General features: G+C 55.7%; 1 protein-coding gene across 1 annotated transcript in view; it reads left to right on the top strand.

Annotated features, from left to right (window-relative positions):
• MYO18B (myosin XVIIIB) overlaps nucleotides 1-13,583 on the top strand; it is a 133,705-nt gene that overhangs the window by 84,067 nt on the left and 36,055 nt on the right. Inside the window, exons 32-39 of the mRNA XM_029049138.1 lie at nucleotides 619-819; nucleotides 2,153-2,263; nucleotides 4,064-4,168; nucleotides 6,000-6,152; nucleotides 7,594-7,707; nucleotides 10,089-10,205; nucleotides 11,401-11,484; nucleotides 12,485-12,622. Of these exons, the coding sequence (XP_028904971.1) occupies nucleotides 619-819; nucleotides 2,153-2,263; nucleotides 4,064-4,168; nucleotides 6,000-6,152; nucleotides 7,594-7,707; nucleotides 10,089-10,205; nucleotides 11,401-11,484; nucleotides 12,485-12,622 (1,023 nt within the window). The remainder of the gene's footprint in view (nucleotides 1-618; nucleotides 820-2,152; nucleotides 2,264-4,063; nucleotides 4,169-5,999; nucleotides 6,153-7,593; nucleotides 7,708-10,088; nucleotides 10,206-11,400; nucleotides 11,485-12,484; nucleotides 12,623-13,583) is intronic.

Genomic DNA, 13,583 nt, shown 5'->3' with positions numbered 1-13,583 from the left:
TGGGGCTGGGAGAGGGGAGGTGAATAAAGGGAGCGAATCAAGGAGACGCAGAAGGAGTGTAAGAAGAGGAAAGGGGGCTTAGTCGGGGAGGACCTTTTGGAGAAGATGGGCCTTCGGTAAGGCTTTGAAGTGAGGGAGAGTCATTGTCTGTTGGCTACGAGGAAAGAGGGCGTTCCGGGCCAGAGGCAGGATGTGGGTGAGAGGTTGGCGATGAGATAGACGAGATGGAGGTACAGGGAGAAGGTTGGCCTTAGAGGAGCCAAGTGTGGAGGCTGGATTGTAGTAAGAGAGCAGCAAAGTGAGGTGAGGTAGGAGGCGGCAGGGGATTGAGGGCTTTACAGCCGACGGTGAGGAGTTTCCGTTTGATGCGGAGCTGGGTGGACAACCACTGGAGGTTCTTGAAGAGTGGGGAAACGTGGCCCGAACGTTTTTGTAGAAAAATGATCCGGGCAGCAGAGTGAAGTGTGGACCGGAGAGGGGAGAGACAGAGGACAGATAGAGAAATCCGGTGGCTGTGGTAATCCAGTGATCCTCAGGAAGCTTGGAGCGAGAGCGTTTCGGACAGCCCCAGCACCCCGAGGACAAGAAGAGACCGACGGTACCTCTTTTTCTCCACAGCAAAAAGAAGAAGAAGCTTCGGCTCTGAAGCAGCGAGTGGCCTTGTTGGGGTCCCGCATCCAGGAGCTGTCCGCCCCCCAGATGCCACACGGAACCGACGTAGCCGCCCTGAAGAAGCAGCTCTGGGATCTGGAAGCGAACGCGGCCGAGCAGGAGAGAACCCTGAGGCGGCAGGAAAACACGATCCAGCAACTGGAGCAGGTGAACGCGCCCTCCCCTTCGGCCGAGGCGGCACCGCAGGGCTGCGGCCGGCAGTCATTCCTTCCTTCAGTTATATCTATCGAGCGCTTACTGTGTGCAGAGCATTGGACTAGGCGCTTGGGAGAGGACAATAGAACAGTAAACAGACACATCCCCTGCCCACGATGAGCTTACGGTCTAGAGGCGGGGAGACGCACACTAATATAAATAAGCAAATAGGTATGGACGTGATTGCTGTGGGGCTGGGAGGGGGGAAGAACAAAGAAAACGAGTCAGGGAGATGCCGAAGGAAGTGGGAGTCAGTCGATGGCTTGTGATTTAAATGGTATTTGATAAGTTCTTCCTATGTGCCGAGCGCTGTACTGAGCGCTGAGGTAGATACGAGCTAATCGGGTCGGACGCACTCCAAGCTGCACGTAGGGCTCGCGGTCTTAATCCCCGTTCTGTGGACGAGGGGACGGAGGCCCAGGGAAGGGAAGGGACTTGCCCAAGGTCCCGGGGTAAACGAGTGGTGGAGCCGGGATTAGAACTCAGATCCCCTAGAGTTCCAGAGCCGAGGTCTCTCCGCTAGCCCACACAGCTGTTTGTGCAGTGCTTACTGTGTGCAGCAGAGGACTGTTCTAAGTGCTTGGGAGAGCCCAAAACAATAGAGTAATGTTAACTGAGGTATTTGTTAAGCGCTTACTAAGTGCCAGGCACTGTATTAAGCGCCGGGGTAGATACAAGCTAAATCCCTCATGGGGCTTGCCATCTTAATCCCCATTTTCCAGGTGAGGGAACTGAGGCCCAGAGAAATGAAGTGCCTTGCCCAGTTTCACGCAGCAGGCAAGTGGCAGAGCCGGGATTAGAACCCGGGTCCTTCTGACTCCCGGTCCCGGGCTCTATCCACTGGGCCACGCCGCCCAATCGGTCCCCTCAAGGAGTTTACAGGGTACCGTGTGCAGAGCACTGTCCTAAAGGCTTTGAGAGCACAGTAGACACAATCCGTCCTTCGAGGAGCTACAGGAGCCTCAGACACCGGGACCCACGGGAGCGGGAGGGAAGGCGGCCGTGACACGGTCCTGGAGGGTGGGTCTGACTCGGAAACGTCCGGGATGAGTCGGGAAAGGCTTCCCTCAGGAGGACTTTGAACCCGGGGAGGGTGACAGCCTGGTGGATTTGGTAAGGGGAGACCGGGGGAACGAGGGGAGACGTTTCGGGCAAGGGACGGAGCAGGATCCGGGAAAACGGAGGAGGCCCCGAGGGAGGGGGTGCCCAGGGCAGGCCCTGATCATGCGAGTCACCGGCCCCTCACTCACCCTGGGTATCTTCGCCTTGGGGGGGGTCTCCTTAGCTCCGCCACCGCTTTGAGCTGGAAATCGAGAGGATGAAGCAGATGCACCAGAAGGAGGAGGAGGACAAGGAGGAGGAGCTGGAAGATGTGCGCCAGTCCTGTCAGAAGCGGGTAGGGTGGCACGGCGGGCACTGCGGGGGGTGGCGTGGACACTGCGGTCTGACCGGTCGGGGACTGGCGAGAGGAGAGGGGTGGTACACGCCTCGCCTCCACCCCCATCTAATAATAACTGTGGTAGTAAGCGCTTATTATGTGCCAGACGCTGTACTAAGCGCTGGGGGCGTTACAAGCAAATCAGGCTGGGCACAGTCCCTGTCCCCCATGGGGCTGACGGTCTCAATCCCCATTTTCCAGATGAGGGAACTGAGGCCCCGAGAAGCCAAGTGACTTGCCCGGATCACCCGGCAGACGAGCGGCAGAGCCGGGCTTATTAGAATTCATGCCCGTCTCATTCCCAGGCCTGAGTTCTTTCGACTACACCACGTCGCTTCTCTAGCTCCGTCTCGGAGCCGGTCCAGCTCCGGTTGGTGGCTGCTGGGTTGAGTGGACAGTTTGGTCTGTAGAGGGAAAACGTGACCAGTTCGGGGTAGGGCAGGGGCAGGATTCGAAGAGCCCCCGGGCCAGGAACCCACCATTTGGGACCTTTCCACCCTGAGTGGAAACTCACCTTTAATGGTTGCGGGTTGGCCTAGTGGAAAGAGAACAGGCTTGGAAGTCAAGAGGACCTGGGTGTTTTGTTGGGTTCTTTTTTATGGTACTTATTAAGCCCTTACTGTGTTCCAGGCGCTGGGGTAGTTACAAGGTAATCGAGTGCTGGGATCGACCCAAAGCAGTCAGGTTAGACAGAGAGGCAACTCCCCGGTATTGGGCGGTGGGCCAACCTTTGTTTTCCGGAGACTCTGGAAGATCCCGGAGGAAGCGCTTAGTACAGTCCCCTGCCCACAGTAAGCGCTCAATAAATACGATCGAATGAACGAAGGACGTCGATGGGAGGGGTGGAGGGAAAGCCGGGATTGGGTGACGGGACCTTCCTCGGAGCTCGAAGGGTTTGGCTCTCGGGTTCGAGGGGCGGGGCGGTCTAGTGGCTAGAGCCCGGCCCTGGGAGTCGGAGGACCTGGGTTCTCGTCCCGGCTCCGCCGCTTGCCCGCCGTGTGACCTTGGACGGGCTTCTCTGGGCCTCAGTTTCCTCATCTGCAAAATGATAAGCGGTATACTAAGAAGTAATCAGCATCATCATGGTACTTGTTAAATGCTTACTCTGTGCCAAGCACTGTTCTAAGCACTGGGATAGAGACAACTTAATCGGGTGAGACACAGTCCCTGTCCCACATGGGGTTCACAATCTTAATCCCCGTTTTAAAGATGAGGTCACTGAGGCCCAGAGAAGTGAAGCGACTTGCCCGAGGCCACCCAGCAGTCACGTGGCGGAGCCGGAATTAGAACCCGGTTCCTTCAGACTCCCAGGCCCGAACCCTATCCACAAAGCCCCGCCGCTTCTCCTTAGGCCAGTGCTCCGCACATAGTAAGCGCTTCCTAAATATGAGTGATTGATTAAAATGAGGATTAAGACTATGAGCCCTGTGTGGGACATGAACTGTGTCCAACCTTGTTTCTACCCCAGCGTGGACTGCGTCCTACCTGATTATCGTCTATTAACCCCAGTGCTTAGTACAGCGCTCTGCGCATAGTAAGCGCTCCATACAAATGACTGATTGATCAAAATGGGGGTTAAGACAGGGACCCCTAAATGGGACCCGGACGGTGTCCACCTGGGTGTCTAACCCGGAGCTCAGTACAGTGCCCGGCACAGAGAAGGTGCTTAAGAAGTACCATTAAAATAAATTGAAAAGCGTGTGGTCACGTCCTGTGTGTTGCATGTGTCGCGTGTGTTGTGTGTGCGTGTCTAAACAGCTCCGCCAGCTGGAGATGCAGTTGGAACAGGAATATGAGGAGAAGCAGATGAGCCTCCACGAGAAGCAAGACTTGGAAGGACTCATCGCGACCCTGTGCGAGCAGGTAGGAAAGGCCCACGCGTCGGCCGCCCCGGGGCCGCCTCCCCGCGGAAACCCAGCCGACACCCCCTGCTCACGGGCCCCCGGCTTGCCGCCACGGGGCTTCTCGCCGGGACCCCCCGGGGTCCCCTCTGCGGCTTCCAGCGCCACCAAACCACCCGAGTCGGCCGCTGAGAAGGGGAGAGTTTTAGGAATAATTCATTCGATCGTATTTACTGAGCGCTCACTGTGTGCAGAGCACTGGACTAAGCTCTTGGAGAGTACAATTCGGCAACAGAGACAATACTGCCCAACAATGGGCTCACGGTCTAGAAGGGGGAGTCAGACAACAAAACAAAGAAACAAGTAGACAGGCATCGATAGCATCGATATAAATAAATAGAATTATAGATTTATCCAAGCGCTGTGGGGCGGGGAGGGAGGGTTAGAGCAGATGGAGGGAGTCGGGGCCATGGGGAGGGGAGGGGGAGCAGAAGAAAAGGGGGGCTCAGTCTGGGAAGGCCTCCTGGAGGAGGTGAGCTTTCAGTAGCGCTTTGAAGGGGGGGAAGAGAGTCAGTTTGGCAGAGGTGAGGAGGGAGGACACTCCGGGACAGTGGTAGGACGTGGGCCAGGGGTCGACGGCGGGACAGGTGAGGTGGAGGCCCAGTGAGGAGGTTAGCGGCGGCAGAGGAACCGAGTGCGCGGGCTGGGATGGAGAAGGAAGAAGCGAGACGAGGGAAAAGGGGGCAAGGTGAAGGAGAGCCTTGAAGCCAGTAGTGAGGAGTGATGATAACATTATGATATTTGTTAAGCACTTACTATGCATCAGGGGATTAAATCGGTGAGCCCCATGTGGGACTGGGGTTGTGACCTACCTGATTACTTTCTATCTACCCCAGCGCTTAGTATAGTGCCCGGTACATAGTAAGCACTTAAGAAATATCAAAAAAAGAAAAAGAGAAAGGGGCGGCAGCAGCCAGAAGGAGTCCGGGGCGGCAGCTGCTGACCCAGGCTGGGCCGAGCCACCCCACCTCTCACCCCTGGCTGAGGCAGAAAGCAAGGGAGCACTGGGCGGGGAATGAAATCCCTGGACCCGGTCTGGTCGTTTCCAGACCACCCGGGGAGAGATTCCAAACCATCCATCAAGTCGAGGCTTTTCCATGACACCAAGCCAGACTTGTACCTGAGGGAGAGATGGGAAGTTCCAGTCAGCCAGTGTCCATCCTCGGGGAAAGAACGGTGATCCGGTGGGGACCCTGAGCCTCGCGGGGCTCTATAGAAACCGCTGCTTTTTAGTTAAGCGTTCCCTCCGAACTCAGAAACCTCTCCGCCACGCACAGACTTGGCTAATAATAATGATGATAATACGAATAATGATAACGGTACTTGTTAAGCACTTACTATGTGCCAAGCGCTCTTCTAAGCACTGGCAAGCTAATCAGGTTGGACACCGTCCCTGGCCCTCATGGGGCTCCCACTCTTCATCCCCATTTTCCAGATAAGGAAACTGAGGCCCAGAGAAGTGAGGCGACTCGCCCCGAGGTCACACGGCAGACAGGTGACGGAGCGGGGATTAGAACCCAGTTCCTTCTGCCTCCCAAGCCCGGGGTCCCTCCTCGAAGGCACGCTGCTTCTCATTCAATCATTCGGTGGTATTTACTGAGCACTTACCGTGTGCAGAGCACTGTATTAGGTGCTGAGGAGAGGACAGCAGAGGAATAAACAGACAGGTTCCGTGTCCACAGGGAGCCGACAGTCTAGAGGGGGAGACGGAGGTGAATAGAAATCGGTCGATGACAGAGATAAGGGCAGAGTCCGTCAATCTGATGTCTAACGGGGGCTCCTTTGGACTCCAGATCGGCCACCGGGACTTCGACGTGGAGAAGCGGCTCCGGAGGGACTTGAAGAGAACCCACGCCCTCCTGGCCGACGCCCAGCTCCTGCTGGGGTCCCTGGGGGAGGCCGGGAACACGGGCGCCAAGGACGAGCTGGAGAAGGCCCGCGCTCAGGTGAGCCGGTAGTCACGGGACCGCTGCCGGGGCGAGTCGGCTCCTCGCCGCCGTCGGCCTCCGCAGTCGATCGATCCGTCAGGCGATGGTATTCCACCAGCGCTCGTGTGTAGGGCACTGGACTAATCGCTTGGGAGAGCATTCATTCATGCGGCCGTATTTATTGAGCTCTTATGTGCACAGCACTGGACTAAGCGCTTGGGAATGCATTCACTCACGCAGCCCATGTGGGGCAGGGGTTGGGTCGGAGTGGATATTCTCGCGTCGATCCCAGAATTTTGCCCAGTGCTTTGCCCTCCGTCGGTCCTTCCTCTTCACTGTAAACACTGAGATAGTGGCACCAGGAAGTTGCCCAAACCCTCATCCATTTCCCCTCAGCAAAGAACCCCCTGGAGTCTCCTCCTGAGCTGTTTTGGACGGAGGTGGCGTCTCCTATCTGTTCCCGTGCGTTTGGGATCGTTGCAGCTTTAATAGCGGAGCTGTAAAAATCAAGATCTAAAGAGCGCCTGAAGGTCTGCCAACTCTGCTTTAGCGTCCTCTCCCAAGCGCTTAGTTTAGTGCTCTGCCCTCCATTGAGTGCTCAATAAATACGACCGACGGGTCGGTTTTTGCCGAGGTAAATGTGGTGACTTCCGAGGACCCGTTTGCCAACCCCGTCCCCCAATCCTAAACGGCTCCAGTCGTGAGTTACCGGTGATTCCGATCCGTTAGCCAATAATGGTTGTCATCGGTACCTCGGCGCCCGATTGCCGGGTTCCAGCCGAGCGGCGGCGGCAGGACTGGGGAGGATCGGGGTTTGTCGGAGGGGTCCCGTGGATGGGTGACTGGGGGGTGGGGAGGGGAGCGGGGGTTTCCGCCGAGAGCCCCACGCAGACTCGCCTTAATGATAATCGTAATTTTAGTATTTGCTAAGTGCTTACTAGGTGCCAGGCACTGTGCTGAGTACTGGGGTGGATATAAGCAAATCAGGGTGAACACAGTCCCTGTCTCACGTGGGGCTCACAGCCTCGGTTTCCATTTTACGGATGAGGTGACGGATGCCCGGAGAAGTGAAGTGACTTGCCCAAGGTCACACAGCAGACGTGCGGCAGAGTCGGGATTAGAACCTGTGACCGTGTCACGCAGTTCCTTCTTCCTCCCAAGCCCTTCTAGACCGCGAGCCCGTCGTTGGGTAGGAATTGTCTCTATCTGTTGCCGAATTGTACTTCCCAAGCGCTTAGTACAGCGCTCTGCACACAGTAAGCGCTCCATAAATACGATCGAATGAGCGAACGTGCCTGTTACCTCACCTGTAAAATGGGGATTAAGACAGCGAGCCCCCTGCGGGACAGGGACCGTGCCCGACCCGATTTGCGTGTACCCACCCCAGCGCTTAGTACCGTGTCCTGCACATAGTAAGCGCTTGACAAATGCCTTGATTATTAATCTCTTCCCCCTCCAGCTGCAAGACAGCGAGGCCAGGTGTGTGGAGGCCCAGAAGATGCAAAAGACCATGGCAGCGGAGTTGGAGAACTTGCACATGGAGTTGGAGGGCATCACCAGGAACAAGATTCTGGTAGGTTCCACCCTAACGTGGAGTTGATCATATTTTTTTTGACATCTGCCTACTTAGGTCGTGCTCTCTTGCCCGGCTACGGCCGATTAGAGAAGAATGCACACTCCATCCATCCTGCTAAGCAAGTAGAAGCAGAGAAATAAAGTGACTTGCCCCAGGTCACAGCAGACAAGTGGCAGAGCCGGGATTGGAATCCAGGTTCTCAGACACCCAGGCGCGGACTCTTTCCCCAGGCCACGCCGGGGGCCAAGACCCTCCCGTGGCGTAACCCGCACAATTTGGAAGGGTACGCTGAGGTGGAGGGGTTGCTCAAAAAACCCCAGTTCAGCCTTCTCAAGACTCGAACAGAAGCAGCACGGTTTAGTGGATAGTCAGAAGGACCTGGGTTCTATTCCCGGCTCTGCCTCGTGCTGCTGATGACCTCGTATCTCCCCCGGCGGGTAGTGCTGCGCTTGGCAAATGGGAAGCGCTTAACAGATTCCATAATTATTATTATTCTGATGGGGTGGTCGCAGAGGTAAAGATATCGAGAAATGAAGTGATCAGAATCAAGGGTCAGTTTTTTTTTAATGGTATTTGTCAAGTGCTTACTACGTGCCAGGCACTGTATTGAGCCCTGGGGTAGATCCAAGCTAATTGGGGAAGCAGCGTGGCTCAGTGGAAAGAGCCTGGGCTTCGGAGTCAGAGGTCATGGGTTCGACTCCCGGCTCTGCCACTTGTCGGCTGTGTGATTGTGGGCAAGCCACTTCACTTCTCTGTGCCTCAGTTACCTCATCTGTAAAATGGGGATTAACTGTGAGCCTCACGTGGGACGACCTGATTACCCTGTATCTACCCCAGTGCTTAGAACAGTGCTCGGCACATAGTAAGCGCTTAACGAATCCCAACATTAATCACGTTGGACACTCACAGTCTTATTCCCCTTTTACAGATGAGGGAAGCGAGGCCCGGAATATACGGACGAAATAAACAAGGATGCCCCAGAGAGCCAGAGATGAGGGTTAATAGATCCGGTACAAAATGTTGGAGATTTAAGCTAGACTGTACGCTCCTTGTGGGCGGGGAACGTCTCTGCCAACCCTGTTGTATCGTCCTCTGTGTTGTACTTCAACCAGCATTTCATTCCTTCAGTCGTACTTATTGAACGCTTAATGTGTGCAGAGCACTGTACTGAGCATTTGGGAGAGGACAGTTCGGCAACAGAGACAATCCCTACCCAACAGCGGGCTCACAGTCTATAAGGGGGGGACAGAGACGACAAAACCAGTGCACAGGCATCACTCCCATCAGAATAGATAAATAGAACCAGAGATAAATGCGTATCGTTAATAAAATGAATAGAGCAATAAATATGTGCAAATATATACAAGTGCTGTGGGGAGGGGAAGGGGGTAGAGCAGAGGGAGGGAGTCGGGGCGATGGGGAGGGGAGGAGGAGCAGAGGGAACGGGGGGGCTCAATCTGGGAAGACCTCTTGGAGGAGGCGAGCTCTCAGGAGGGCTTTGAAAAGGGGAAGAGAGTTCAGGAAAACCATTTGAACACACACAGACACACGGCTTCACAATCATACGCACGCCCCTCCCACGGCCCGCTCCGCAATCACCCCCATACGCTGCTTCACAGTCCTCCACCCCTACAGAATCACAGCCCCTTACACAATCACACTGACACATGCCCTATCCAGGGACTCACACACAGCACTGCTCAATTTCACACACAAAGACACACACACCCCGCTGCACAGTCACGCACACCTAGAAAATCACACCCCTTTACACCACCACGCCCTCGCTACCCAGTGATGCCCACCGACCGCCACTCAGTCTCTCCCACACACACCCGCCCGCGGGCTCACCGCTTCACAGTCGTGCATCCTAGACCGTGACACCTTTGTGGACAGGGAATGTCACTATTTATTGTTTACTTTCTTCTCCCAGTCGCTTAGTGCTGTGCCCTGAGCACAGTGAGCGCTTAATAAATACGATTGAATGAATAATAATAACGATGGTATTTGTTAAGCGCTTACTATGTGCCAGGCAGTGTTCTGAGCGCCGGAGTAGATATAAGGTCATCAGGTTGACCCACGTGGGGCTCACAGTCTTCATCCCCATTCGACGGATGAGGGAACCGAGAAGTGAAGCGGCTTGCCCGAGGTCACAGAGCAGACAGTGGCGGAGCCGGGATTAGAACCCACGTCCTCTGACTCCCGTGCCCGGGCTCTTGCCAGTCAGCCACGCTGAATGAGTGCATCCCTACCACGTGGCACCCGCTGACACGATCACAAGCACCCCGATCTCAGACCCCCCGCCCCCCGTCGCCCTGGCCCAGTCTCCCCCTCTGCCCGCCCGCTGGACTGTGGTAGGTGCCCGTGTCTCCCTCTAGGTAGAGGAGCAGCTGTACCAGCTGCAGCACGAGCGAGCCGACCTCCTCCGGCGCCTCGACGAAGACCAAGAGGACCTGAATGACATCCTGACGAAGCACAAGAACCTCATCGCCCAGGTGAGGGACCCTCACCCCCAGCCCGTTCCCCTCCTCCCGTCGTCATCCTCGTCGTCACGGTGTTCGGTAGGCGCTCACTGGGTGCCAGGCACTCTACTCGGCGCTGGGGTGGATCCAAGCTAATCGGGTTAGACCCGGTCCCTGGCCCGCGCGGGGCTCGCGGCCTCAGTCCCCATTTGACAGGTGAGGGAACCGAGGCCCGGAGGAGTCAAGTGACTTGTCCGAGGTCACACAGCAGACAGGTGGGATTGGAACCCATGACCTACTGACTCCAAGGCCCAATCTCAAGCCACTGCTGCTTGTACATTTCTTTGCGGGCAAGGGGCGCCGGGGCGGAAGAGACGAGGAAACGGGGATGGGGGGAAGCCTTTCTGAACCGTTACTGATTTTAATTATTATGCTGGCATTTGTTCGGCCATGTGTCGAACACTGTTCTAAGCGCTGAGGTAGAATCCAGTGAATCAGATTGGACACAGTCGCTGTACCGTAAGGTATTCATTTGCTGATATTTACTGAGTGCTCACTGAGCACACTATGTGCCGGGAACTGTACCAGGCGCTGGGGTGATACAAGCTCATCGGGTTGGAGCCGGTCCCTGACCCACGTGGGGCTCACGGTCTTCATCCCCATTTAGCGGATGAGCTCACTGAGACCCGGGGAAGGGAAGTGATTTGCCCAAGGTCGCCTGGCAGGCAGGTGGCGGGGAGTTCTCCACAGTCAGTCAGTCACCTCCCTTCTAGACTGGAAGCTCGTTAAGGGGAGGGGACGTGTCGCTCACTCTGTTGGCCTGTCCTCTCCCAACCGCTTCATCCAGTGCTCTGCACATAGCAAGCACTCAATAAATACCACTGGCCGATGTCGACGTCCGTCTCCCCCGTAGCTCGGAACGGGCAGGGAACGTGTCCGCTGATTCTGTGGTTTTATACTCTCCCCAGCGCTTAATCCAGTGCTGTGCACATAGTAAGTGCTTAGTAAATACCACCGCTTGATCGATAGACTACAAGACCCTTGAGGGCAGGGAAGGTGGGTGACAACTAGGTTGTATCGTCCTCTCCCAAGTACTTAGTACTGGACTCCGCACACGGAAACTGCTCAAATAACAGCCCCCTGGGGTCCAGCGGGCAGGGGGGGCGAGGGGAGGACGTGGTCGACCCGGAGGATTTTCCCGGTCAGTGAGGTTTTTCCCTCTCCCCAGTCCGCCGCCGACATCGCTCAGATCCGGGAGCTCCAGCAACAGCTGGAGGAAGCCAAGCAGGAGAAGCAAAGCCTCCGGGAGAAGGTAAGTCCCGTCGGGTCCTGGTCCAAGACGGGGCAGGGGTCGGGAACTGTATCTGGGTCACCGGATGCGCCCCTATCGCCCGTCTCCCTCAGGTTTCCCAAACGCGGTGCAGGTCGGTACCTCCGCCGGAGCCGAGGGCCGGGAGCCAGGGGCCAGCAAAGAAATCGGCGAATCCCCAGGATTCTGTTGTTCTCTAATTCCTCTTCCATTCCCTGCATCTCCCGAGGCCCCGCCTCAGAATCAGCAAAGGGAATTTCACATATCGGGCCCTCAGCGGGAGGTTCCGAGCACTTACTATGTGCGGAGGACTGAACTGAACACTTGGGAGGAGTCCAGTAGAGTCGGGAGGCACCAACCCCACCCTCCAAAGGTCCGCTGTGTTACTGTCCAGATGAGTCAGAGCACCTGGGTTCTAATCCCGGCTCCACCACTCGTCTGCTGGGTGACCTTGGTAAAGTCATTTCACTTCTCTGGGCCTCAGTTCCCTCATCTGTAAAACAGGGATGAAGACTCTGAGCCCTACGTGGGACGGAGACCGAGTCCAACCTGGTTAACTCCTATCTGCCCCAGCGCTTAGAACAGTGTTTGGCACAGAATGAGTTTTAACAAGTACCAAAATTATCATTATTATTATTATTATCCAATCCCGGCTCTGCCACCTACCTACTGTGTGTCCTTGGGTAAGTCACTTCACTTCTCTGTGTCCTCGTCGGTAAAATGGGGATTCAATACCAGTTCTCCCTCCTACTTTGATTGTGAATCCTAGGTGGGCCGGGCACTGGCTCCGACCTGATTGACCCAGAGTGAGCCCTTAACGAATGCCACGATAGTAATAATAACGATAATAATAAGATTATTATCAGTAACTAAGAAGAAGAAGAAAGCTGCCCGGAAAAACGGCGGTGGTTTCAAGCCGCGGGCGGGGAAGGCTACTAGCCACCGGCGTGGTCCGCCCGGCCGGCTTGTGACTCCGCCTCCCTCCCGGCCCCGTGTCCCCCAGTTGCGGGCGACTGAGGGGCGGCTGGACTTCCTGGAGCGAAGCACGGTGGAGCGCGGCATCGTCAGCCGGCAGGAAGCCGTCATCTGCGACCTGGAGAACAAGCTGGACTTCCAGTCGGTGCAGATCAAGAGATTGGAGGTACGTCCCGATCCCCGGCCGCGCCAGGGTTCTGACCCCCCAAACTCTCCGGGGCGCTGACCCCCAGGCCTCTCCGGTCCCTGACCCCTGGCCGCTCTCGAGCCCCGACCACCAGAGTCCTGGCTCCCAGGGACCGCCAACTGGTTTAACTGGGCAGTTTGTTCCCTTCAGCCGTTCCCTCTGTGGGGACGTGGGTGGTCATTCGTTCATCCATTCAGTCGTATTTATTGGGCTCCTACTGTGTGCAGAGCACTACACTGAGTGCTTGGAAAATACAGTTCGGCAACAAAGACAATCCCTGCCCTCAGAAGGGCTCACGGTCTAGAAGGGGGGAGACAGGCGTCAAAACAAGTAAACAGGCATCAATAGCATCAATATAAATAAATATAGATATATGCACCTAATTAATATAAATAAATAGAATTATAAATATGCACTTATATACACAAGCGCTGTGGCGGGGACGGGGGGTAGAGCAAAGAGAGCGAGTTGGGGCGACAGGGAGGGGGAGCAGAGGAAAAGGGGGCTTAGTCTGGTGTTGACTTAGAGGTCCCTGAAATAATAATAATAATAATGTTGGTATTTGTTAAGCGCTTACTATGTGCAGAGCACTGTTCTAAGCGCTGGGGTCGATACAGGGTAATCAGATTGTCCCACATGAGGCTCACAGTCTTAATTCCCATTTTACAGATAAGGTAACTGAGGCACAGAGAAGTGAAGTGCCCACAGTCACACAGCTGCCAAGTGGCAGAGCCGGCATTCGAACCCATGACTCTGACTCCCAAGCCCGGGCTCTTTCCACTAAGCCACGCCGCTTCTCTAATCTAAATCTAATCTAATCTAAATCTAGGCTTCCTTCCCCTATCCAGTTCCATCTCCTTTCTTAATCCCGCCACATAGTTTGAGCCCGTGGCAAACCACTCCGAGAACCAATCAGTCAATCAGGGTGATATACTGAGCG

The sequence above is a fragment of the Ornithorhynchus anatinus genome, chromosome 21, assembly GCF_004115215.2.
Source record: "Ornithorhynchus anatinus isolate Pmale09 chromosome 21, mOrnAna1.pri.v4, whole genome shotgun sequence".
Taxonomy (NCBI): domain Eukaryota; kingdom Metazoa; phylum Chordata; class Mammalia; order Monotremata; family Ornithorhynchidae; genus Ornithorhynchus; species Ornithorhynchus anatinus.
The sequence above is the reverse complement of the archived record's forward strand: the minus strand, read 5'-3'. Positions and strand labels throughout refer to the sequence as shown.